General features: G+C 52.3%; 2 protein-coding genes across 2 annotated transcripts; one reads left to right on the plus strand and one right to left on the minus strand.

The window, feature by feature from the left end:
- Positions 1-129: 129 nt before the first annotated feature.
- LOC136000646 (olfactory receptor 14C36-like) lies at positions 130-1,017 on the plus strand (the record flags this gene model as incomplete). Its single annotated transcript, XM_065654574.1, has 1 exon — positions 130-1,017. A coding segment is annotated over exon 1 (888 nt), but the record flags the coding sequence as incomplete, so codon positions are not given.
- Positions 1,018-10,961: 9,944 nt separating this feature from the next.
- LOC136000685 (olfactory receptor 14J1-like) lies at positions 10,962-25,771 on the minus strand (the record flags this gene model as incomplete). The annotated part of the gene is made up of 2 exons (XM_065654616.1): positions 10,962-10,976; positions 25,310-25,771. Coding segments are annotated over 2 exons (477 nt in total), but the record flags the coding sequence as incomplete, so codon positions are not given.
- Positions 25,772-26,442: the final 671 nt, after the last annotated feature.

Raw genomic sequence — 26,442 nt, forward strand, 5'->3', positions numbered from 1 at the left:
CTGGAAAAAGAAAAGGGTCTTTTTGTGGAAGAGTCTGTGGGAAATGGCTTTGGTTTTTCCCAGAGAAGTCTCCCCTAAATTGTCACTATCTTTTCCTCCTATGACAGTGTCCATGCTTAGATACAGCAAATGTCCAACAGCAGCTCCATCACCCAGTTCCTCCTCCTGGCGTTCACAGACACACGGGAGCTGCAGCTCTTGCACTTCTGGCTCTTCCTGGGCATCTACCTGGCTGCCCTCCTGGGCAACGGCCTCATCATCACCACCATAGCCTGTGACCAGCACCTCCACACCCCCATGTACTTCTTCCTGCTCAACCTCGCCCTCCTCGACATGGGCTCCATCTCCATCACTGTGCCCAAATCCATGGCCAACTCTCTGTGGGATACCAGGGCCATTTCCTTTGCAGGATGTGCTGCCCAGGTCTTCTTTGTATGTTTCTTGTTTGGTGCAGAGTATTCTCTTCTCACTGTCATGTCCTATGACCGCTATGTTGCCATCTGCAAACCCCTGCACTACGGGACCCTCCTGGGCAGCAGAGCTTGTGTCCACATGGCAGCAGCTGCCTGGGCCAGTGGGTTTCTCGTTGCTCTGCTGCACACGGCCAATACATTTTCACTGCCACTGTGCAAGGGCAATGCCCTGGACCAGTTCTTCTGTGAAATCCCCCAGATCCTCAAGCTCTCCTGCTCAGATGCCTACCTCAGGGAAGCTGGGCTCCTTGTGGTTAGTGTCTCTTTAGGATTTGGGTGTTTTGTGTTCATCGTCGTGTCCTATGTGCAGATCTTGAGGGCCGTGCTGACGATCCCCTCTGAGCAGGAACGGCACAAAGCCTTTGCCACGTGCCTCCCTCACCTGACCGTGGTCTCCCTGTTTGTCAGCACTGGCATGTTTGCCTACCTGAAGCCCCCCTCCATCTCCTCCCCATCCCTGGACCTGGTGGTGTCTGTTCTGTACTCGGTGGTGCCTCCAGCAGTGAACCCCCTCATCTACAGCATGAGGAACCAGGAGCTCAAGGATGCCCTGTGGAAACTCATATCTTAGTGTTTTCTGAAGCAATAAACTGCTCTTCTGCTTCTACTTTGCAGTTTTAATGTAACTGGTTACAGGTCCAGTCTCTCATCTGTATTTTCTGTTGTTATTAGCCTTTTTTTAAATTGTGATAACATTTTCATCCCCTTTCTAATTCACTGTCTGCTTTTCTTTTATAACCCCTGGCTGTGTAAATGAGGGGCCATGATCTGTGTGTATTTAAACAAAATAAAGCATCCTGTAGTGACTTCATTTTCACTATATCCTTCCTGCAAGGCCTGTTTGGAGCTGCAGGGACAGTTCCTGTGTGCATGGGAGGAGGGGAAAAGAGTCCAGCCTGGCAGCACTGCCAGGGAGCACCAGCGCTTGGCCTTCCAGAGCTGTTCTCGTTCCACTCCCACACTCTCCTTCTCATCCCTTGTGTTGGTGCAAGGCCTGAGTGCTCTGGCAGCCTGGTCACCGTCCTGCTGTGTGTCAGTCCTGTGAGCGCAGGCAGGGACAGGCCATGGGCACTGCTGTGACAGAGCTGGCCTCCGTAACACTACTTCTATAAAGGAAAGTGATGTTCATAGGGCAGTGCCTGAGGGCTTAGGTCTTCTTCAAGTTCATCTTCAGGACATGCACAAGAAAGCAGCCTGCAGGTTGAAACAGCAGTGTAGAGATAAACAGTGTGTGTGTGCAGGGCTGGGCACACAGCAGTGTCCTCTCACAGCCAGGCCTCCTGCCAGAGACCTGCAGGACCAGCAGAGCAGGGGCTGGGCTGTGTCCCTGTGCACTGGACACCCCGCGGAAGCTGCCCCAGGGCATCGTCATGGACTGGCCCCTCACAACCAACATTTCCAGCTCTGGCCTCCCTCCCCAGCTCACAGAGGTTGTTCTTCCCTCCATGGAGGGACACTGAATGAGTAGCTCAGCGGTCTAAGTTTGCATTGTACAGATGAGATGTGAGCATGCACATAATGTACACGAGTTGACATGAACCCAAGTGAGCACAAACGCCATCAGTTATTCCAGGGGGTTCCATGAAGGCCCATGGGACAGACAGTGTCTCGAGGTCACTTCATGTTGAGAGTAACATCCCATGGGAAACCACCAGAATGCAGCACTGGGATGTGCTTCCTTGAACTGAGATCCCTCCCTGTGTCCATTCCACGTGACATGGGACATCTCAGAAGAATACAGAGCAGGGGGACACACCTTAGGGCTGAGTTACCTCCCATCCCTTCGGAGTGGCAACAGGAGTTTTTCATTGAACAGATGAGCTGTGAGCATGCACGTCATGTATGTGAGGTGAGAGGAACCTCAGGTGAGATGAGCCCAGGTGAAAACAAACAGCCATTCCTTGAGGTTCCATGAAGGCCTGTGGGGCAGACAGTGTCTAGAGCTCACTTCATGTTGGATGTTACATACCAGAGAAATCAGCCTAGATGCAGCACTGGGATATTTTCCCACTTAAATCGTTAGTAGGAAATATATTTCATAAGTTTAATAGAAGAGACATACATTCATCTGGTCAGGTCCTGGGCCATAGGCGTTTTATGGATGGGTATGGTGTGTTATGACATCAGCTGTGCCTCAGACACTCATAATCCAGTAAGCAGTATGTGACTGTGAAGGGGACAGTGAGGTTAGTTCTGTCTCTGGAGGTGACAGCCCGGCAGCAGGAACGTGGCTGGGAAAGAACCTCTGCATAAGTACCCACAGCCCCTACCCAGGAAGAGGCCTTGGAGACGGGCTGTCATGTCCATCCCACCTGAGTACATGATGGCACAGCAGCAGGGACATGGTCGTGTCTATCAGAGAAGCTGAAAGGCCAGCAGCAGTCCTGGGATTTAGAAGATCATGGTGAGGTTACTTCTTTCTGGTGAGGTGAAACACCACAAGAAGCCTAATGGGTTGGGTTCCCTGCATGAAGGGCAGTCTCTGAGATGGTCGAGCTTTCCTTGATAGTGGGAACAAGCAGAAGAGAGAAAAAATATGTCAGAAAGTGCAACTTGGAAGATGGAGACTGGATATCAGGAGGAAGAAATGTGACTGGAAGGGCAGTGCTGTGGTGCAAGAGGTCACCCAGAGGGAGCTGGATCAGCCCATGGTTTGTGTTCCAAAGAGCAGCCACTGAGGGTGCAGACACATCAGTGAAGGGACAGAAATGCTGGGGTGAGAGCAGGTGGGGAAGCAGATGGGTGTCTGCAGCCTGCAGGGAAAGAGGGGCCGGTGTAGGACTGTGTAGAACAGCCTGTGATGGAGATGGCAAAGGGCGCTGGTGAGGCTGGAAGGGACCAACAGGACCCAGGTCTCTGTCCCCTTGGCCATGGCAGTTGTCTCTACCACTGAGGCCCAGGAGAAGACATGTTGTCCTCACGGCACTGGGGCCTCGTTGCCTCCTTGCAGCCCCATGGGGAAGCTGGAAGTTGTTGTACCAGTGTTGTCCTTCCCTCGGCCTTGCACACCCACATCCCACGGTCCCAGGCAGAGCCCTGAGCCGTGTGTGAGGGGCAGGATCCCCCTTCCCATTGCCTGGAGGTCATGGCTTCTCCTTTCTGCTGCAGAAAGCAAACCAAGGGGTTTCTGAGCATCAGAGCTGAGGAAAACACTAAAAGGAGACCTCATGGTGGCTACAGCTTCCTCACAAGGGGAGAAGGAAGGGTAGGTACTGAGCTCTTCTCTCTGGTGACCAGTGACAGAACCCAAGGGAATGGCAGGAGGATGTGCCGGGGGAGGGTGAGTTGGACATGAGGAAAAGGTTCTTCACCCAGAGGTGCTGGACACTGAACAGGCTCCCCAGGGAGGTGTCACGGCCCCAATTCTGACAGTGTTCAAGAAGAAACGGGACAACATCCTCAAACACACGGTGTGAACTGTGAGGTTGTCCTGTGGAAGGAGAGGAGTTGGACTCAATGATCCTGGAACACAAGAGGTTCCACTTCAATATGAGAAGAAACTTTTTCAGAATGAGGGTGACAGGGCCTGGAACAGGCTGCCCAGGGAGGTTGTGGAGTCTCCTTCTCTGCAGACATTCAGAACCCGCCTGGTTCCTCTGTAACCTCACGTGGGTGTTCCTGCTCCAGCACGGGGATTGGACTAGATGATCTTTTGAGGTCCCTTTAAATCCCCAGCATTCTGCGATTCTGTGATCCTTGTGGGTCCCTTCCAACTCAGGACATTCTATCATTCTATGAAATACTAGGTCAAAAGTCTATGTTTTCATTGTACAGATGAGTTGTAAACATACACATCATGTGCATGTCCACTGTGTGCATGTGATAAGATGAACCCAAGGGAGCACAAATGCTATCAGCTCTTCCTTGGGGTGCCATAAAGGTCAGTGGGAGAGAGATGGTGTTCAGGGGTCTCTTCCAACCCGCCTTATTGTAGGATTCCATGAATCTTTTCCTTGGAGAGCTCTTTCATGTCAGAATACGCAGAGGAAGAAGAAAGAAAAAGAGGCAGAAGCAGAGACATAAAATGCCCCAGTGTAAATACAGCAGCTCCTCTGAGGAACGTTTCTCCACTCAAACCCTTGATAGGAAATCTATTAGATACATTTGATGAAACCAGCTTAGTTTTACCTGCTCACACACTGGAGCACAAGGAGGGCGATGGCTGGGTCCGATGCCATGTGCTCAGCTGTGTCTCAGGAACTCATAGTCCAGTAGGAAGCCAATGGCTGTGGAGGGGACTGTGAGTCACTTGTGCCTCTGCAGGGGACAGGCCAACAGCAGGAACAGGGCTGGGAAAGGACTGGGAGGTCACACATACGAGACGAGCAATCGGGCCCAATCAGCATGGCTTTATGAAAGGCAGGTCCTGCCTGACCAACCTGATCTCCTTCTGTGACAAGGTGACCGGCTTAGCAGATGAGGGAAAGTCTGTCGTGGGGGAGTGAATCTGCCACACAGGCTGTGGATGTTGTGCACTTAGACGTCAGTAAAGCCTTTGACACCGTATCCCACAGCATCTCCTGGAGAAGCTGCAGCTCATGGCCTGGATGGTGTATCTGCGATGGATAAAGAACCGGCTGGAGGGCCGGGCCCAAAGAGTTGTGGTGAACGGAAACAAATCCAGTTGGCGGCCGGTCATGAATGGTGTCCCCAGGGCTCAGTATTGGGGCCAGTTCTGTTTAATCTCTTTACCAATGATCGGTATGAAGGGATCAAGTGCACCCTCAGTAAGTCTGCAGATGACACCAAACTGGGTGGGAGTGTTGATCTGCTGGAGGGTGGGAAGGCCACACAGAGGGACGTTGGCTGACTGAGGCCAATTGTCTGAGATTCAACAAGGCCAAGTGCCGGGTCCTGCACTTGGGTCATAACAATCCCCTGCAACAATACAGGCTTGGGGAAGAGTGACTGGAAAGCTGCCTGGTGGAAAAAGACTTGGGGGTGTTGATTGACAGCAGTTGAACATGAGCCAGCGTGTGCCCAGGTGGCCAAAAAGGCCAATGGCCTCCTGGTGTGCATCAAGAATAGTGTAGTGGGCAGAACCAGGGCAGTGATCATTCCCTTGTACTCAGCGCTGGTGAGGCCACAACTCGAATCCTCAGTTCAGTTTTGGGCTCCTCACTATAAGAAAGACCTTGAGGTGCTGGAGTGAGTGCAGAGGAGGGGACAAGGCTGTTGAGGGTCTGGAGCACAAGTCTTCAGAGGAGTAGCTGAGGGACCCCGGGGTGTTTAGCCTGGAGAAAAGGAGACTGAGGGGAGACCTGTTCACTCTCTACAACTACCTGAAAAGAGGTTGTAGCATGGAGGGTGGTGTTGTTCTCCTGAGTAGCAAGTGATAGGATGAGAGGAAATGGCCTCAGCTTGTGCCAGGGAAGGTTCAGAATTGATATTAGGAGACATTTCTTCATGGGAAAGGTTGTGAAGCAGTGGAACAGGCTGCCCAGGGAACTGGTTGAGTCACCATTCCTTGTGCCTTAGCCCAGCTTCTAGGAGGATCTGTTCCATGATCTTCCCAGGCACAGGTCAGAGGCTGACAGGTCAGTAGTTTTCAGGATCCTCCTTTCTCCAGCAGAAACACTGCCACACAGCGCAGCTTGGAATGGACATGAGGAGGAAGAAATGTCACTCAAAGGGTGGTGCTGCGATATGAGAAATCATCCAGAAGGAGCATGAGATCAGTCCACCTCCTTGTGTTTCAAGGAACAGAGCATGAGAGTGGAGACACATCAGCCAATGTATGGAAACACCAGGGTGAGAGCAAGGGGAGGAAGCGAGATGGGTGTCTACAGCCTGCAGGGAAACAGAAGCAGCTGTGGGACAGTGGAGGACAACCCGTGGTGTAGATGGCAAAGGGCACTGGCAAGGCTGGATGTCGCCAAGAGAACCCAAGTCTTTGTCCCCTTGGCTATGGCAATCGTCTCTGCCACCAAGGCCTATGAGGAGCCATGTTGTCCTCAGGCACTGGGGGCACCTCATGGCCTCCTTGCACACCCCAGTAAGGCTGGGAACTGTCACACCATTGTCCTTCACTCAGCATCACACAGCCCACATCCCCCTGCCCCAGGAGGAGCCCTGAGCAACGGGTGAGGGACAGGATCTGCCTTCCCAGGGGCTGGGGGTCAGGCCTTGGCCTCTCTGCTTCGTCCAACAAAACCAGGGTTTTCTCAGCACCTCAGCTGCCTGCACATGACCCTTTGTTTATCTGCCAGCATGGCCTCCAGTTCTCTGCTCTAACGAGTCCCTGGGGAGGCTTTGCTGGTACTTGCCCTCAGTGGAACTCATTAATACTTCAAGGGACTTAGTAGTTTTTTCTTCTGACTTTGACTTCTGGAGAGGTTTGTGCAATCTCCTCTCAGCACCTGAGGTTCAAAGACTCAGCACCAAATGCACCATGGGGCTCATTACACCGAAGAAAGCTCTAAGAAACCATGTCTCTTCTTGATTGACCCAGGGTCTCTCCTAAGGAGGTCTGGACTGGTTGGAGCGGTCTCTTGAGCTCTGACACCGTGTGGACAACCTTGCTCCTCACCTCCCCAACCCCATCGTTTCTCTCATTGGCCACCTGGCACTTGCATCCCTTTTCCTTACACCAGACTTCTCCACTGCAGCCTGCAGCTGGATGTTCCATCTCCTTTGCACCAGCTCCCACCAGCTTTCCTTGGAGACCTGGCTGCACACAGGCAAAGAGGGACTTTTCCTTACTTTTGAACAAACAAAATAAAACTGATAAGATTCACGTTTAAAAGAAAACACACTCCTCAACTGTATGCCAAGGACAAACTGCCACCAATGAGGTTCACTCTCTCCAAGGCATAACCATGCAAGAAATGATTTAGACAGAAAGGAAATTAGAAAATAAACACAATAAAAGAGTTGGCTAAAGACAGAATTAGACAGACTACTGAAAGACAAGGAAGCTTTTAACTCCTTGAAGCTGAAAGCAGCAACTGGATTGTTGACAAGTGTCTGAGTGATCAAAGAGTAAGGGCAAGGGAAATCAAGAGAGCAATTCCAAGTGCTTGCATGCAGATTGGCTGCTTGAAATTGTACTTCAGACATGGTCAGTTTAGTTAGGGCAGGAGGAAATATCTGAAGGATGATAGAGGTCAGATGCACAGCCTAACAGAGAGAGTGCTGAGAAGGCAAATCTTGTGGAAGATCAGTAGTTGTCCTCTTACTCTTAATGCACATCCTGAAAAGTCTCATTTTGATCTCATGGGAAAACACTGGTATTTAAAGTATTCAAAACAAAGGAAGGAGAATTACACCACCAACAAAGTTTGATGCTTAAAGTTGCAAGAAGACATTTCCTTTACTCTACATCTTTCACTTGGTTTCTTTTTCCATCCATTTTTAGAAAATGTTCTCTAGACTTCTATCCTACCAAAGCCTACAGCATTAAGAAAGATAATCCTTGTGTCTTGCACAGAGTCGAAGGCACCAAAAAATCCACTGCCCTGCACTGTCAATGCCACTTTTTACTCTTGGCACAGCGTGAGTCATGCTCGAACCTGTTGGCCACTCTTGCCTGATGGAGGAAAGAAGAATATAAAGGTTAATTGAACTGTTCTCTTTGTAGATGGTCATGTTGACAGTGATCTCAACAGACCTGTGTTATCTGTCTTTCTATGTGAGTATAAGGAAAAAGAAATATTTATGTAGAGGTAAATGAAGAGTAAAATGCATAGGTGCATCCAGTTACTCAGCAAAACACATTTCCTACCAGCACTCTCAAAGGAAGAATCTTTCTTCTGAGAAATTGCTGTTTTGATACTGTCTTTGTCACTCCATCCCCTGCCCCACTGGCCACTGGGACCAGGGTTCCCTCAGCTGCCTTCCTTGTGCTGACAATATCTTTGGAGAAGCCCTCCTGGGTGCGCTCCCCTTGCATGGCCACTTCAGACACTGCTCAGCGCTGGCTTTGCTGGCTCCATCCCTGCACCCCCAGGCCAGGTGTCTGTCTGTCTGTCTCCTGGGCAGCCTGTTCCCCTCCAGCCTCCCTGCACGTCCTTCTGCTGTTTGATCTCCTAAGGCAGGGGGTCGCTGTGCACCCATGCTGACCTCTTGCCAGGCCCTGCTCAACTCCCTGACCATCAGATTGGCTTCTTCCTGGGCTTTGAGGATGTTGTCCCTGAATATCCAAGAGAGTTTAACAGCCCCTTTGTTCTCCAGGACAGCCCAAGGAGATCCTCCGGTAACTGAAATCAGCTCTCCTGCAGGACTGCACTGTTGTTCTGCAGTTGCCCTGCTTCTCCACCATCTCACGGTCACTGCAGCCATGGCCGCCCTCATCCTTAGATCCCCAGCCTGATCCACCTTGTCTGTCAGTAAGAGACCAGCCCTAGTCAGCTCGTCCAGTGTTTGTCTCAAAATGCTGTCTTCCACACCCTGCAGGAACCTCCTGGGTTGCTTGTGCTCAGCTCTGCTGCCCTCCCAGCAGACCGAGAGATGGTCCAACTTGCCATGTAATCCAGGACCTGTGACCATGAAGCTCCCTCCAAGGCAAGGGCTGTGCACGCCAGGCTCCCCTCTGCACAGAGCTCGTCTCCACCTCCTCATCCACCCACCTGCCTTCCTGAGGAGCCCTGCCCACCCATGGCTGCCCTCCCACCACCGAGCTGTCCCACCAGGGCTCTGCAGTCCCCATGGGGAGCACGTTGCTGCCTGCCCAGCAGAAACGACAGTGCTGGGTAGGAAAGAGGAGAGGCAGGTAAAGGGGCAGTGTCTGGGAGGTTGGCTGGGAGGTGACCCCTGGTGCCAGAAGAGGATGATGCAAGGTGAGGCATCATGGGAGGGAGGTGGATTTTGAGGTCACATCTTCGGAAACAACCCAACCGGGCACTTGGTGAGACAGGCCTGGTGATGTCACCTGGATGCTGGGAAACACCCCCAGCAGTGCTGAGAGCCTGGGAGACGGGAGATGCAGGAGAAGGGGAAGATGACACGGCTGGAGGTGGGTTGTGATGCCACTTCTATTGCAGTTACCTGGGGTAGATGTGGACAAAGCCAACATGGCCAGATTGTTACTTGTGATGTCACCTCATGACAGCAATGTGATTGGCCAGAGGTAGGCAGGTATCATGAGGTCATCAAGGACACCAGACGGGAAGGCTGCAGAAAGATGAGTGAGCCCCTGGGGAGGCCCTGCCCTGGGCTGAAACCACCTGTACGTGCCACGGGAAACTGTGGGACATGCATGAGAAGCTGAGGGATGTGAGAAGGGACCAGCAGTATGGGCAGCTCCGTGTGTGCCAGCTGGGCCTCACAGGTGGCTGCAGATGTGACCAGGTTGGCCAGACTGCACAGAGGGGAGCACTGGGGACTGTCTGGGCAGTCAAGTCTTGCAAGGCCATCAGTGCCTGGAGGAGCCACCAGTGATGCCACCGAAGTCCCAGAGGACCAAGGCAATGGAATCCAAACTATCAAATTTGAGTGCAAATGGAGAAAACCTGAGCCCACTGGGGAAAAAGTAACTGATGATGGTTATGAACTGGGGAGGAGACCCCGGCAGAGAAATTTGGATCGTGGAAGAAGCAGCCTGTGGAAGAATGGGGAGGAGGGGGGTTCAAGAAACAAGCTGCCCATGGGGAGGTGGCTGGTCAGTGCTGGTCTGGCCAAACCCCCTGCCTCATCACCATGGTCTGTCCTGCTTATTAGGCTGGTTTCAGTTGGGGTAGAGTTACTTATCTTCACAGTCACTTGTATGGGGCTGTGTGTTAAATCTGTGATGGAAACAGTGTTGATCACACCCCAATGTTTCAATCGTTGCTGAGCAGTGTTTGCACAGAGTCAAGGCCTTTTCTGTAGGCTGGGGGTGCCCAAGAAATTGAGAGGCGACACAGCTGAGACAGCTGACTCCAGCTGACCAAAGGGGTCTTCTGTACCATATGAAGTCATGCTCATCAGTAACATCTGGGAGATGAAGGAAGAGGAGAACTTCCAGAGTGATGGCGTTTGTCTTCCCTAGTGACTGCTGCGTGTGATGGAGCCCTGGTTTTCTGGAGATGGCTGAACACTCTCTTGCCAATGCAAAACAGGAGATAAATTCCTTATTTTTCTTTGATTGCACACACAGCTTTTACTTTACCTATTAAACTGTCTTTATCTCAACCCATGAGTTTTCTTTTACTTTTCTGATCCTCCCCTCACCCTGCCACACCAACCGTGTGGTGTTGAGATGATGACCAGGGTTAAACTACAATATTTCTTAAACACTGCTCCTGGCTATTTACTGTGCGAGTGGGTTCACTGTTGTGTGTATGTTTGGGTGTAAATGTATGCACATACTTTCTTGGTCAGTTCTAAGTGAGGCTAGCAAGAAGGAGGAAGACCCCGGGATCTGGAGAAACCCAGGGTTGGAATGTCCAAGTGGGTAATATCTCTGAGTCTGGGCTGACCCAAACCCCAGGTCCACACTGGAGGGACCACAGGGGTGTGTGAAACTGCAGGTAGGTTCTACCCAGGATGTACAGACCACTCGTGCAACCTTCACACCAGATCAGCCTGAGAGGGGCAACAGGACAGGGTCAGTTGTGTTGCTCATGGTTGTGTAAGTGCTGCTGTTGGTGTGGTGGCTGTGAGGGTGCTGTTGCCTGTTGGAGCTGGTCTGTATCAGATGGTCTGTGTCCATCTTTGTTTCCCTGCAGATACCTGCATTTAGTGCTTTCCCTTTGATGACTCCACCTTGGGCCATGTCTCACTCTGTGGGGTCCTGTCACTGCCCACCTCAGGCACAGCCGGTCCGTGTGTATCTCATGGGCTCTCGGGCAGCTCCAGATTCCTCTCCGGGAGGATTGTCCTCTGCCTCATCATGCACTGGGACGGTGCATATCTCCGTGACCATTCACCATCTCCACTGTCAACAGACAACAAGGGATGTGTCCTGCTGCATCCTGCTGTTGCCCTTGCCCATGGATCAAGTGAAACAGCAGCTCCGATTCGCAGGTGTCAGAGAGGGAATGACCACTGAGTTGCCCATGGGCAGCCCCAAGGCCACCAGGGCTGCTCCTCCATGGGGCAGCATTTGCCTCCTGGACCCTCCTGCATCCTGGGGCTGCTCCCCCAGCTCCAGAGGATTGTGAAGAGGTGGGACCTGAGACAAATTGGTTTCTGCTGCTTCATTTATTGAGTTTATAAAAAACTAAGGAGCGCATATACATATGTACATGAGGTCTTTGGTTCAAGAAAAGACACGCAGGAGGCCAAGAATTATATTATTACAGCCATGAGCCAAGAAACAAAGCCCAGCAAAAGCACTATGGAAAAATATAGACACATAAGAAGAAAAGTTAGTCCTGGCTATTTCTCTTGCAGCACTAGTGACATAGTGTGAACCTTAGTAACCTAAAGCAGTGAGTATTGAAATAGTTTCCTCAGGGCATCCTTGAGCTCCTGGTTCCTCATGCTGTAGATGAGGGGGTTCACTGCTGGAGGCACCACTGAGTACAGAACAGACACCACCAGGTCCAGGGATGGGGAGGAGATGGAGGGAGGCTTCAGGTAGGCAAACGTGCCAGTGCTGACAAACAGGGAGACCACGGCCAGGTGAGGGAGGCACGTGGCAAAGGCTTTGTGCCGTCCCTGCTCAGAGGGGATCGTCAGCACAGCCCTGAAGATCTGCACACAGGACAGCACAATGAACACAAAGCAGCCAAAAGTTAAACAGACAGTACCTACAAGAAGCCAAACTTCCCTGAGGTAGGCATCTGAGCAGGAGAGCTTGAGGATCTGGGGGATTTCACAGAAGAACTGGTCCAGGGCATTGCCCTTGCACAGTGGCAGTGAAAATGTATTGGCCGTGTGCAGCAGAGCATTGAGAAACCCAGTGGCCCAGGCAGCTGCTGCCATGTGGACACAAGCTCTGCTGCCCAGGAGGGTCCCGTAGTGCAGGGGTTTGCAGATGGCAATATAGCGGTCATAGGACATGATGGTGAGAAGTGAATATTCTGCTGAAATGAAAAAGAGAAACAAAAACATCTGTGCAGCACATCCTACATATGAGATGACCCTGGTGTCCCATAAGGAATTTGCCATGGATTTGGGGACAATGCTGGAGATGCAGCCCAGGTCGAGGAGGGCGAGGTTGAGCAGGAAGAAGTACATGGGGGTGTGGAGGTGCTGGTCACAGGTTATGGTGGTGATGATGAGGCCGTTGCCCAGGAGGGCAGCCAGGTAGATGCCCAGGAAGAGCCAGAAGTGCAAGAGCTGCAGCTCCCGTGTGTCTGCGAATGCCAGGAGGAGGAACTGGGTGATGGAGCTGCTGTTGGACATTCGCTACCTGTGGGCATGAGGACCTGTGCAAGGAGGAAAAGACAGTGACAGTTTAGATGAGACTTCTCTGAGCAAAACCAAAGTCATTTCCCACAGACCCTCCCACAAAGAGACCCTTTTCTTTTTCCAGGAGAACGTCCTGGCTGGAGCCCTCGTTGGTGCTTGATGAGTGTGCAATGAAGAGCAGGGTCTCTGCCCAGGGGCTCTTGAGGAGTCAGCCTGACCCTGTGTGATGGGTGGGGCCGGGGCCAGTCCCGGGGTTCAGCTTTGTCAGATGGAACCGCTGCTGCTGCAGAAGGGACTGTCAGCATCTGTACCCCCAGACCTGAGAAACTGAGTTTGAGAGGTTTGGCGTTTCTACAGCTCCTTCTCCTCTCCCACCCTGGGTAGTGTTCTTGGGTGTCAGAAACCCTCAGCATTTCTGCTGCACTCAGGGAGAACAGAGCGAGTCCTGCGAGACCAGAGGATGCCTGTGGGTCAGTGCAGAGTGAGGGCAGCTGCTCTGTCCCTCTGTCTTGCTCCAGCTGCCCTGGGCTGGCACCTTTCTGAGATGGAGGCTGATCACACTGCCATGTTACCCTGAAAAGCCACCAGGCATTGCTGAGAGCAGAGGGATCCACCTCAGACCATGACATGTCCCACCCTTTCCTAAGGTCTCAGCACCCCATGTTTAGCCCAGGACACACACAGCTCATTTCACAAACCCAACAGGATTTCCTCCATCATAGCATCTCTGCACTTTTCTGTGGGGAATTCAGATAATGCTCTTTCCCCAGCCCCACAGACTGCATTGCCCACAGCCCCACAGGTCAGAGCAAAGCTGGGACACGTGTTCCCATGGACACAGCTGCAGGAAAGGACCCACAAGATCAGGCTGTGACTCTGCAGCTGAAACTCCCATCCCCAGAGAGCCTGACAGCAAGAACCAGATCACAACAGCAGTGACCCAGAGCAGTGGAGCAAGAAGGAAACTGCGGTGAGGGTGGGTGTGAGAGCGGCCAGGGCAGAGGCAGCCGGGCACTCAGACAGCGTCACCCTTCCCCAGCTGTGCAGCCACCTCCCACACACCAGCATTGCCGGGCAGCTGCTCTCAGCCCCTGTGCTCTGCAGAGGGAACTGGAGCTCTGGCTGCACAGGAGCTGCTTCATGCCTTGGAGCCCCCGGCCCTGAGGGCAGAGGCTTTGCTGGGTGGGAGAGGAGGCGAGGGGGCTGCTCACAGGAGGGATCTGCACTGTTCTCTGTTCTCTCTTCTCTCTCCCATAATAATTACAGGTTTAGTTTCCCCTCATTTTGGACTATTTCCCTGCTGTGTGGAGATTCTCCTCCTGGGAGGTGTTTCCCTGTCCATGTCTTTTCCCTGTCAGCACTCACAGACCCCATCCCACCCTCTGTGCCCTCACCCTAGCCCTACAGATCCTGCCTGTTCACAGGGCACTGCCTGGGGGCATCTTCCTGTTTGCAGGTTGGAAAACAGGACAGGTCAGACTAAGGCTGACAGGTTCAGCAGATGTGATGCTGGTGCTGTGCACAGGCAGAGCAGCGGCTGAAGGGATGTTATGAGGCTTCTGGCAGACATACTGATCACCTAAAGTTGCAGTTCAGGAGTCTCAGTGACTTGTTCAAGCAGGAGAGCTCATTTTCCTTTTCTCCTTTCCTGCACCCCCCAACCCTTGGGATAGGAAACCGAAAAGACAGCCTCAGGAAAGCTCCCTATCTCTCTGGTAATCCTTGCATTGATCTTCTGCTTGAGGCATCCACTTGGAAAAATCCTGGGGGTGATCTGGAGCTGTGAGCAGAACTGACCCACACAGCATCCTCTCCACAGCAGAAGCACCTTTCCTGCCCTGATAGGGGTCGCTCCTTCCCCCCACAGCTTCCTCTCTCAGTGTTGTTGGGATCACCCCGGGCAGGCTGAGCGCTGACCCTGGCAGGCGGCAGAGTCCCTGCCCCGGCACAGCCCTGGGGTGCAGGGACCCTGCTCTGCAGGACAGCCCTGGGCACCCCTGGGTGCTCACCCAGCTTCACAGCTGTTCAAAATTGCCTGAGAAGAGCCCCCTCCTTACAGATCCCTCAAGCTGTGCCTGTGCTAACTTGAGGAGATGCCTCCAGGAGCTACAGCTGCATTGCCCTGCACCCAGAGACTTACCATGGCAAGGGCTGCAAAGATTTCTCCTCCAGTGAGCTCTCAGTCATCCTCCCCATCCTGACCACCTTTCATCTCTCTCTGCCTTGCTCGTCTCCCTGAGATCCCCAGGCAGAGCCCTCAGCCCTGCTGCGCTTTGCAGAGGAGCTGCTCCTGGGCAGAGCTGTCTCTCTGCAGCGCTGCCGCTTGCCATGAGCTCCCTCTGTCCCAGGAGCCCAGCCCAGCTCAGCAGCACAGGGGCAGCCCAAGGCACTTTAATGACCCCTCTGGTGGGTTTGCTGCTGAGTCCATGAACCTCAGTCTCTGAGACGCAGTAGAAGAAACCTCTCAAGAAGTCAAAAGTCAGATTCAAACTCCAAAGTTTCTTGTAATGTTAATGGGTTCCCCTGAGGAATACTACTGATGAACCGACCCCAGGGTCTGGTTAGAGAAGAAAACTGGAGGGCCCTTCCTGGGACAGTGTGATGTGGGGCTGTGCAAGGCCAAGGGCAGGACTATGGTCCCACACCTCCCAGGTTCCTGGCTGGGGACAAGGAGGCCATGAGGCCTCTGTGCTGTAAGGACAAGGTGTCTCCTCACAGGCATCAGAGCTGGAGACAACAGCCACAGCCAAGGGGAGAAGCAGCTTTAAAACTCTTTACATCCCTTGATCATCTCCACGACAGCCTGTCCTATGCTGTGGCATCCCCTGCCCCTCATTCCCTGCAGGCTGGACACATCCCCCCTGCTGCCCCACCTTGCTCTTGTCTGAGCATCTTCCTTCCTTTGCTGATCTCTCTCCATCCTCCCCGGCTGTTCCTTGAAGCACAAAGCCTTGGGCTGATGCAGACTCCCTCTGGGTGACCTGCTCCACCACAGCACTGCCCTTCCACTCACATTCCTTGCTGCTCATGTCCAGCCTGGACCTCCCCAGCTGCACTGTGTGCCATTATTTCTTTCTCATGCGCTTTCCCACTATGAAGAAAACCTCCACCATCTCTGAAACCACCCTTCCAGCACTCTCAGGCTACTCCTACACTGCTGCAGCCTCCCCAGCGCTGCTGGGCCAGAGCAGCCCAGGTCCCTCAGCATCCCACACCATGTGCACAAGGTCCTGAACCCTGCCTTGGCACAGCCCTACACTCTCCAGTTCCTCCCTGCTTCTCCAAACTGGGAGCCGCACACTGGCACACACCCGTGTGTGTGGGGTCACACCAGTGCTGAACCGAATGGGATGAGAACTCCAGGTGTCTGGGTCCCCACGCTCCTCCTCATGCAGCCCCGTGTGCAGCTGCCTTGTTCATGGTGAGCGTGCGGCACGGGCTTGTGTGGCGGCCCTTGTAGTGCCCAGGCCCTTCTCCTCAGGGTCACTGCTCAGCCTGTCAGGTCCTGCTCTGTCCTGATGGATGGGGTTATTCTCCTGCCCCGGTACAGGACTGGCCCCTTCTCCTTTTGAAACTTAGGAGATTCCTGATGGTAGAACCCCAAAGTTTCTCCAGGTCTGGACTCTCATTGGACTGCTCCAGCCACAGTCCCTCCAATTCCAGCCAGGGCAGGGACCACTCGCTCGGGGAGCCCCCGGTGCCCCCTAAAGAAAAGGGGCCTCAGCCTCCAGGACTCTCCTGAGCCCAGAAAGTGGCCACTAAAATGGCAGCAGTAGCAGGCTTCCATCCAGAGTTTATTCAAGAAAAAGGAAATAATTTCCAATTTCCCTAGCACAGTCTTTCAGTGCTGCTTTCTCATCCTTATCCTGGTGCCTCTCCCTGATGGCTGTGCCCCACTTTCGGTGGCACCAGATTGTTGGGGGCCATGGCCATGTGCCCCTGCAGCCCCAGGGCTTTGTCATTGGTGCCCTCACTCACAAGGGAAAACCCATCTGGTCACTCCCCACATAAAGGAGCTCCATACATCCAAGCAACTTCTTCACTCTGAGGGAATCCCACTGCTGACCCTTCCAGCCCGTGTCTCCTGAAAAGCCCGTACCCAGCCATTGCAGCACCCCAAGCTGTGTGACTTGTCCCACCACGCCTGGCGGTGACTCCATGGGTGTCAAACAGCACAGGCTGCAGCTTGTCCTGGCTGTGCCCTTGGCTGAGGGCATCAGTGCACAGTTGGGCTGTGGCACCTCAGCTGTAGCACCCGGCCAAGCTCTGAGAGGCTTAGGGAAATCTGGTTGGTCTCAAGAATCCAGGTCCCCATGTGTGCAAAGGTTTGACGTCAGAGCAGAGCAATGTCACAGTGGTTGGCAGATGGAAAGTTAGGGCTGAAATGGGGCAACAGGAGAGTGAGCAAGCCCTGCTGTCCCCAAGGCCAGAGAGAAACAGGGCTGGCAATGACAGACCTGGAAGGAAACGTGTGTTTTGTCAGTGGCGTCTCTGCTGCCCCTGAGGTACTTGGGCAGACGTGTCACTGATCTCTAGGAATGACAAGGTGCTGCTGACAGGCCCAATGTGACAATGGTGTGTCTGTCCCTTGATTATGTTCTCAAGGAGTTGAGAAGAGGGTGGTGAAAAGAAAAAAAGGAGATTTGGAAGTGTTGCTGTACGCATGGACACCGCGGTGTGAAGCGCTTCCTATTCATGGGCTGCCCTACATCTACTGGATAGAGAAGGGACAGATCTTGCGATGCTTCAGAGGTGGGAATGAGTTTCTTGCACAAAGGCACCGAATTTGTCTGCAGTGCTGTCTGGGGTGTCTGTCCCACACTCACTGTGGATGGGGATGGCTGCCCTGGACAGGACCATCGCTGTCCCTGCCCAGTGCATGTAGGGGTGTGTGAGAGCCTTGGCACCTCACGTAACACTGCAGACCTGTAACTGGCATTAAAGGGAATAACCGCCCTGAATTTGATTTGTCAATAGAATTATAGAAAAATTTCAGCTGTAAGAGACCCTCAGGATTATCGAGTCCAACCATAACCCAACTCTAGCACTAAACCATGTCCCTAAGAAACCCAATTAAATGTCTTCTAAACACCTCCAGGAATGGTGACTCCACCACTTCCCTGGGCAGCCTGTTCCACTGCTTCACAGCTTTTTCCATGAAGAAATGCCTCCTAATATCCAACCTGAACCTTCCCTGGCACAACGTGAGAACCTTTCCTCTCATCCTATCACTTGCTGCTTGGGAGAAGAGACCAACACCCACCACGCTACAACCTCCTGTCAGGTAGTTGTAGAGACCGATAAGGTCTCCCCTCAGTCTCTTTTTTTCCGGGCTAAACTGCCTCAGGTCCCTCAGCTGCTCCTCATAAGACTTGTGATCCAGGCCTGTCATGGTCCATTCGGTGATGGACTCGTGATGCTTCATTTACCTTGATCTTGAAGTGCAAAATTAAGGCAATCAAAAAGCCAAGAGGTTGTAATTCAATCATCAATATTTCTTTATTTATTTTGCCTGTAAAGTGGCACGTGATAGAGAGAGTGGAGAAAAAGGAAAGAAAAGAGAGGGGGAAAAAAAAGGGTTGGCTACCACTATGAGATCCAAAGGCGTCCCTATGGTCTCAGGTGCCGTGAGAAGAGTCCTGCCGGTTCTCCGTTGTGATCCGTGATCCTTTGGTGGGGAGAGCTCAGCGATGTCCCGTCGGGAATCGTCTTTCATGCTTCTTTACCCTGCTTCGCTCCCATGGATTGAGGCCAATCTCTGCCTTTGTTTCGCAATCCAGGCTGAACTGCGCAGGCCTGAAGAGTCCCTGCTTCACTTGCCAGAACCCATCTGTGCCTGCATCGCCTCGGTTCAGGGGTCTCTTACTGGTCCATTGGGTGACCTCAAGACCTTCGTCAAGCCTCTGCGCATGCTCTTCTTCACTGGCCTTAGTAGCAGGGAGGAGGTGGGGGCAAGTTTGGCTGAGGCAGCAGGTGAAAATCCATCTTCTGCACAGCAGCTATAGTCCCCAGGTCGGAGAGACCTGTAGAACACAATTCCTTTTAGGAGGTGGGGGCAAGTCTGGCTGCGGCAGCAGGTGGAATCCATACAGCAGCCATTGTTACCTGTAGCCCCCGGGTTGGAGAGACCTGTACAACACAATTTTTTTCCTCAGGCCTCTCTCCAAGTCATTTTCCAATTCTTTCTATCAGGACATCTGTTCTCCAAGTCCCTGATGGTGATGTTCAGGCAAATACTGTTCTTCAGACCAACTCTTACAGGAGGTCATGGAGAACACACAGCCAGGCTCTTCACCATGGTGTGTGGTAGAAGCACAAAAGAGAATGGGTGGAAGGTGAGAGAGCTTCAGCCAGGATGTAAGGAAAAGCTTTTTCCCCTTGAGCTCAGCCAAGTGTTGTCTCAGGTCACCCAGAGAGGCTGCACAGGCTCTGTCTTTGCAGGTTTTCAATCTCTGATTGAATCAAGGCTTGAACACCTTGGTCTGACCCAGTTTCTGACAGGTTGGACTGCAGACTCCTGAGGTCCCTTCAACCTCAGTTCTCTTACGATCCCATTGTGATGTTGGGCTCTGTTTCTAACTGGAGCAGAGCAGACGATTATGGGCCATGAATCCAGCTGTGCTGTAGGTGACCATCTAAACCATCATCTCAACCAGTGAACCAGCCAACACCTCAGTGTGACACTCTGGGCAAAGTGTGAGGAGTCCTGGGCAGGGAAGGTTTAGAGGGCATGGGGCGCTATGCAAGACACAAAATGATCTTGCCTTAATGCCTCCAGGCCCGGCAGATATCAGTTAATGTGAACGAAAATTAAAATAAGAAGAACGAAAGATCCAAAGCAAAGGAAGGTGCCAACATACTTTTTTTTTTCATTTTTTTTTTCTTTTTTCAGTCTTTGTGGGGGGGGTTCTTTTCTTTGAAAAGCAAAGAGTTTTCCAGAACTGGGAATGGATTTAGGACACAAATGTCTTCAGCTCCAGGGACACAGACACCTGGTGCCAGTGTAGATGCCCCAGGAACCCCTGCCCAGGCTCCCCCTGCATCGCAAGGTGCTCTGGTCTCCCCCAGGTCCTCTGTGATAGATGCCAATCCCAGGCCAGCACCTCAGGTGCACTGGGGCCCCTCAAATGGCCCTGGCTGTTTATGGTGAGACAACTGATGACTGATGTCTGCCTGGAAAGGTGCACTTTGTTGTTGTTGTTGTTTTTGGGTTTGGTTTGGGTTTTTATTTCTGTTTTTTGTTTGTTTTGTTTGTTTGTTTCTGGGGGTTTTTGTTGGCTTATTTTTAACATATTAAAACAAAAATCCAAAACAAACAAAAAAACCCCCACCAGAAACACAAAAAAATGCTAAAAAGTGAATTACCAGGAAGTGTACTAAGGGTATAAAAACAATTATTGGTCTTCCCCTGTACTTCTATTACCAACACTCCTTTATTTCATCTCCCTTGTCATTCAGGAGTTTCCACCACTCCTGATTAAATGTCCATGTCAAAGGACAACTTCCCAGCAGACTGTCTGGACGTTTGCCCTTCCCAGTGCTCTCAGGTTTCCTCCTCCACTTGCTCTTTGGTCATTCAGTTGCCTCTCAACTCTCTGGTTTCTGCTTTGAGCTTCAGGGAGTTACAAACTTGCCCCATTCTTCAGAGGTTTAATTAACACGGTAGTCAACAGGTTAATTGTGTTTATATATATCCTTTCCTATCTCTCTGTCTAAAACAGTTCTTGTGTGGACGTCCCTTGTGGATGGTGGACCTCATTAGATCCAGCTTACACACACAGTTGAGGAAAGTGGTTTAGTGTTTATGAAATTGTGTAGTGTTTACACAGGAGAGCAGGTGGGACCTGGTGTGCAGGAGCTGCAGCATCCACCTGCAGAGCTCAGTGGAGAAGTCTGATGTGAGGAAAAGTGATGCAAGTCCCAGGTGGCCAAGGAGGGAACGGGCAGACTGGGGGTGGGGGGTGAGCAGCAAGGGTGTCCATACAGTGTCCAGCCTCAAGAGACTGTTCTCCTGCCTGTCCAGATGTCTTCAGGAGACCCTCTGGATCAATGTCCATTGCAGAATGCTGCTGTCACTTCTTCTACACACTGAAAAATGACAGAAAGTAGCCTTGAAAGGAAAAACCCTCCTTTATGAAATCTTCTTTGAAATCTTCATCAGTAAGTGTCCCATTGAAACCTCTCCAGTTAGTTCTACAAGTCTTGAAGATTGGAAGAAAATTAAGAAAGAAACATGGCTCGTTAGGCCTTTCTGTGTTTTAATGAGCCCCATGGCGTATTTGGTGCTGAGTCCATGAACCTCAGATCCCAAGGACAGACTGAAGAACCTCCTCAAGAAGCCCAAGTCAGAAGCAAAGCCCAAAGTACCTTGAAGCATTAATGGGCCCCACTGAGGGCTGTTACTGACAAAGCCTCCCCAGGGACTCGTTAGAGCAGATAATTGGAGGCAGTGATTGCATCAGGCAAAGGCAAAGTGCAGCAGCTCTGATGCTGAGAAAACCCTTGATTTGTTTGATGAAGGACAATGGCCAAGCCCTGACCCCCTGCCCCTGGGAAGGGAGATCCTGTCCCTCACGTGTGTCTCAGGGCTCTTCCTGGGGATGTGGGGAGTGCGATGCCCAGTGCAGGACAATGGTGTGACACTCCCTGGGGGGTGCAAGGAGGCAATGGGGTGCCATGGCCATGACAACCATGTGTCTCCTCTTCGGCCTCGCTGTCAGGGACATCAGCCATAGCCAAGGGGACAAAGACCTTGGGTCTTTCAGGGACATCCAGCCTTGCCAGCACCCTTGGCCATCTCCACCACGATCCATCCTACACTGTCCCAGGCCTGTGGCTGTTTCCCCACAGGCTGCAGACACCCCATGCGCTTCCCCAGCTTGTTCTCACCCTGGTGTGTCCCCACCTGTGCTGCTGAACAGCTGATCCCAGCAAGAGAGAGCAAAAAGGCAACAGGCAGAAAGACCCAAAGGCCAACTGCAAAATGGCAGAACGGCAAAAGGCCGAACTAACATCGAACTCCTGACAGAATGAAACTTCTGAATGGAACTGACCAAACCAGCTGGAAAACCCAAAGTAACGGATGTAACAAGCCCTAAAAGCTGGCTCCAGCTTTAGACTGAGCATGACACTAATCACAGGGAATATTTCATTGATCAGCCTGCATGTCAACCCAGGTGCTGTCCTGTCTGTGTCCCCTCCTGCCAATTTGCATCTGCAGCTGGATGGCCAAGGAAGTCCTTGGTTTCCCTGACAACAGCCAAGATATCAGTGAGTTCTGACATTCCTTTCATACCAAATGGGAAACACTGTAAAGCTGCTAAAAGAAAAAATTAAATCTATCCCAGGGAAGAAACGGTGTTATTATTCTCATAGCAAATCTAAACAAATGACTGTAGTAGCTATGAAGGAGAGAGATTCAAAATGCATGAAGAAAATTAACTCAATTTCAGTAAAAACAGCACGTTTCCTCAGCCTCCACTTCACCAGGCTAAAGAAGTTTGGGTCTCTGAACACCTCCACACATGACCCAGACTGTCTCTGGCCACACGACAGCTCCTCCCCGTTCCTCCAGAATGGGGAACCTCCCACTGGGACACCCCGCTCCAGATGTGACCACACCAGTGCGGAGTCAAGATGGACAATAACTGCCCTTGGCTGGGTGGCCACGCTCCTCCCAGTGCAGCCCAACGTGCTCATGGGCATATTCCTGTTTAGCACCCCTGAGAACTGACTGAACAGCCAGGCTCAGAGGGTTGTGACCAGCGGCACAAAACCCAGCAGGAGATACCATGAGGAGCACTGAAGGACACCGTACTACCCAACATCTCCTCCCCACAGGTGTCTCTTGGGTCCCTGGAACCACCTCAGTGACAAGGGGGAGAGCACTGCCTGTATGGGGTGGAGGAGACGGGGCTTGGAATGAGGGTCCTGGGGCAGTTTCTCCTGGTTGTTCATGCAGCAACAAGCTGAGCTGGATATTTGGACAGAGGAACTCTTCCTAAGGGCCTCCAATGGGCTTGGGGATGGTCTACAGTTTCCTGCATGCTGCCTTTTCTGGTGGAGATCACAGAGGCTGCCAGCCTTTTAGAGGACCCAGGACAGGCCTTGTCCTTCCTCTGGTCACAGCTGGACCCCAGTTCTCCAGCTCGGCCCCAGCTCAGGAGCCTTGTCTAGGGGTGACTTTTGGGGTAAGGTTGACAAGAGTGGTGCATAAGTTTGTCTTAAGGACATGTGATGAGCACCAGGACTGAAGTACCAGAGCAAAATGATGTGGCTTCTGGGCGAATACTTTCTTCGGTGCAAATCCTGAAACAGAGTCCCAGACTTGCTTTCCATGCCACCCTTCACGAGGGATGATGCACTAAAAGATGGCAAGTGAGGGACACCAATCCTTCTCCAGCTACTTCCCAGGCCTGGTGAAGCACCAGGACAGCAAGGACCTCTGGCCCTGCACCCTGAACTCTGCGTATTATCTTGGGGCAACTGAACACCAGCATTTTTCTCTCCAAGGCAATTTCCAGCCCCGGTCAGCTCCTGTCTGATCTCCCCCCATCCCTCCTCTGATCTGGTCTGGTGCTCCTGGCCCCTTCCCTGTGCTCCCCACAGGGCCCCAACCTGGCACTGATGCTCTACAGAGCAAGTTGGCTGCAGGACCATGGGGTGACTCCACGCTGGTTGTGCTGCTCCGTGAGGGACACAGATGCAACTGCATGGGCTGCACTGTCACTGAGCTCTTTCCCGGGGGTCTAAAGCTCTGGAATGGGTTCAGAGCATTTCTTGGGACTCATTGGGTTTTCTGCTCATTTTGGTTCAGCAATCCCTTCCTTGTCCTTCAGGTGCCTGGAGATTGGTGCAGGAAGATGCGGCCTATCCCGTTCCCAGGGATGGAGGTAGGCTGACCAGCCTGTAATTATTCAAATTCTCCTTCTTGTCCTTCTTGAAGATGGGTTTGACATCTTCCTTTCCCAAGGACCTCAGAACTCCCGTGTTTCTGCTGTCACTTTTGAAAGCACAGTCCAGAATCATGGGCAAGGGTGATGTAGCAGACAGGAGCACTTGCAATGAGCCTGTCCCAGGCAGCTGAGATGAATCTCACTCGGCCACTGAGGTTTGTTCCTGGAGTCACACACAGAAATGCCAGGGTTCCATCAGGCATCCGTGTCTGAGCTGGTCTCAGGACTGCTTATGCACCCAGGGATGATCAGAGACAGAGTCTGTCCTTTTACTCACAGAGGAAGGAGTCACAGTGTCTCTCTGGCCTCCTGTTGCCACTCCAAAGGGACGGGAGACACCTCAGCCCTGTGGTGTGTCACCCTGCTCTGCACTCATCTGAGAAGTGCCATGTCATGAGGAATGGATACGGGGACCTCAGTTCAAGGAAGAAGATCGCAGTGCTGCATTCAGGTGATTTCCCATGGGGTGTTCCTCCCAACATCAAGTGACCTCAAGACCTTGTCTGTGCCACAGACCTTAATGGAAAAACAAGGAATAATTGATGGTGTTTGTGATCACTCGCGTGCGTGTCACCTCACGTACATGATGTGTGTGCCTACATCTCATCTGTACAAAGCCAACATGGACTGCTGAACAACTCATTCAGTGTCCCACCAAGGAGGAAAGAGCAACCTCTGTGAGCAGGGGTGAGACGCCAGGGCTGGAAATGAAGGTTGTGAGGGCCCGTCCATGATGAATGTCCTGAGACTTCTTCTCAAGGGGTGTCCAGTGCACAGGGGCACAGCCCAGCCCCTGCTCTGCTGGTCCTGCAGGTCTCTGGCAGGAGGCCTGGCTGTGAGAGGACACTGCTGAGTGCCCAGCCCTGCACGCACACACTATTAGGCTGTAACCTGGTGTTCGCATCTGTGGCCATTTTCTTGGGCATGTTTTTGAGAGAAGGTTTGGAAGAAGAGCTAAACCTTCTGGCCCTGCCCATATGAGATCACCTTGCCATCTGGAAAGGCTGTTGTGAGGCCAGCTCTGTCACAGCAGTGCCCATGGCCTGTCCCTGCCTGCGCTCACAGGACTCACACACAGCAGGACGGTGACCAGGCTGCCAGAGCACTCAGGCCTTGCACCAACACAAGGGATGAGAAGGAGAGTGTGGGAGTGGAACGAAAACAGCTCTGGAAGGCCAAACGCTGGTGCTCCCTGGCAGTGCTGCCAGGCTGGACTCTTTTCCCCTCGTCCCATGGACACAGGAACTGTCCCTGCAGCTCCAAACAGGCCTTGCAGGGAGGATATAGTGAAAAACACATCACTACGGGACCCTTTATTTTGTTTAAATACGCACAGACCATGGCTCCTCATTTACACAGCCAGTGGTTATAAAAGAAAAGCAGACAGTGATTTAGACAGGGAATGACAATGGTATCACAATAAAAAACAACTTCAATAAAAACAGAAAATACAAATGAGAGGCTGGACCTCTAACTAGTTACATTAAAACTACTATGTAGAAGGAGAGAAGCAGTTTATTGCTTCAGAAAACACTTAGATATGAGTTTCCACAGGGCATCCTTGAGCTCCTGGTTCCTCATGCTGTAGATGAGGGGGTTCACTGCTGGAGGCACCACCGAGTACAGAACAGACACCACAAGGTCCAGGGATGGGGAGGAGATGGAGGGGGGCTTCAGGTGGGCAAACATGGCAGTGCTGACATAGAGGGAGACCACGGCCAGGTGAGGGAGGCACGTGGCAAAGGCTTTGTGCCGTCCCTGCTCAGAGGGGATCCTCAGCACGGCCCTGAAGATCTGCACATAGGACAGCACGATGAACACAAAACACCCAAATCCTAAACAGACAGTAACCACAATAAGCCCAGCTTCCCTGAGGTAGGCATCTGAGCAGGAGAGCTTGAGGATCTGGGGGATTTCACAGAAGAACTGGTCCAGGGCATTGCCCTTGCACAGTGGCAGTGAAAATGTATTGGCCGTGTGCAGCAGAGCAACGAGAAACCCACTGGCCCAGGCAGCTGCTGCCATGTGGACACAAGCTCTGCTGCCCAGGAGGGTCCCGTAGTGCAGGGGTTTGCAGATGGCAACGTAGCGGTCGTAGGACATGATGGTGAGAAGAAAATATTCTGCTGAAATGAAAAAGAGAAACAAAAGCATCTGTGCAGCACATCCTATATATGAGATAGCCCTGGTGTCCCAGAGGGAATTGGCCATGGACTTGGGGACAATGGTGGAGATGGAGCCCAGGTCGAGGAGGGCGAGGTTGAGGAGGAAGAAGTACATGGGGCTGTGGAGGTGCTGGTCACAGGCTATGGTGGTGATGATGAGGCCGTTGCCCAGGAGGGCAGCCAGGTAGATGCCCAGGAAGAGCCAGAAGTGCAAGAGCTGCAGCTCCCGTGTGTCTGTGAATGCCAGGAGGAGGAACTGGGTGATGGAGCTGCTGTTGGACATTTGCTCTGCCTGTGGGCATGAGGACCTGTGCAAGGAGGAAAAAACAGTGACAGTTTAGATGAGACTTCTCTGGGAAAAACCAAAGCCATTTCCCACAGACCCTCCCACAAAGAGACTCTTTTTCCAGGAGAACATCCTGGCTGGAGCCCTCGTCGGTGCTTGATGAGTGTGCAATGAAGAGCAGGGTCTCTGCCCAGGGGCTCTTGAGGAGTCAGCCTGAGCCTGTGTGATGGGTGGGGCAGGGGCCAGTCCTGGGGTTCAGCTTTGTCAGATGGAACCACTCCTGCTGC

The sequence above is a fragment of the Caloenas nicobarica genome, chromosome 34 (assembly GCF_036013445.1).
Source record: "Caloenas nicobarica isolate bCalNic1 chromosome 34, bCalNic1.hap1, whole genome shotgun sequence".
Classification (NCBI taxonomy): domain Eukaryota; kingdom Metazoa; phylum Chordata; class Aves; order Columbiformes; family Columbidae; genus Caloenas; species Caloenas nicobarica.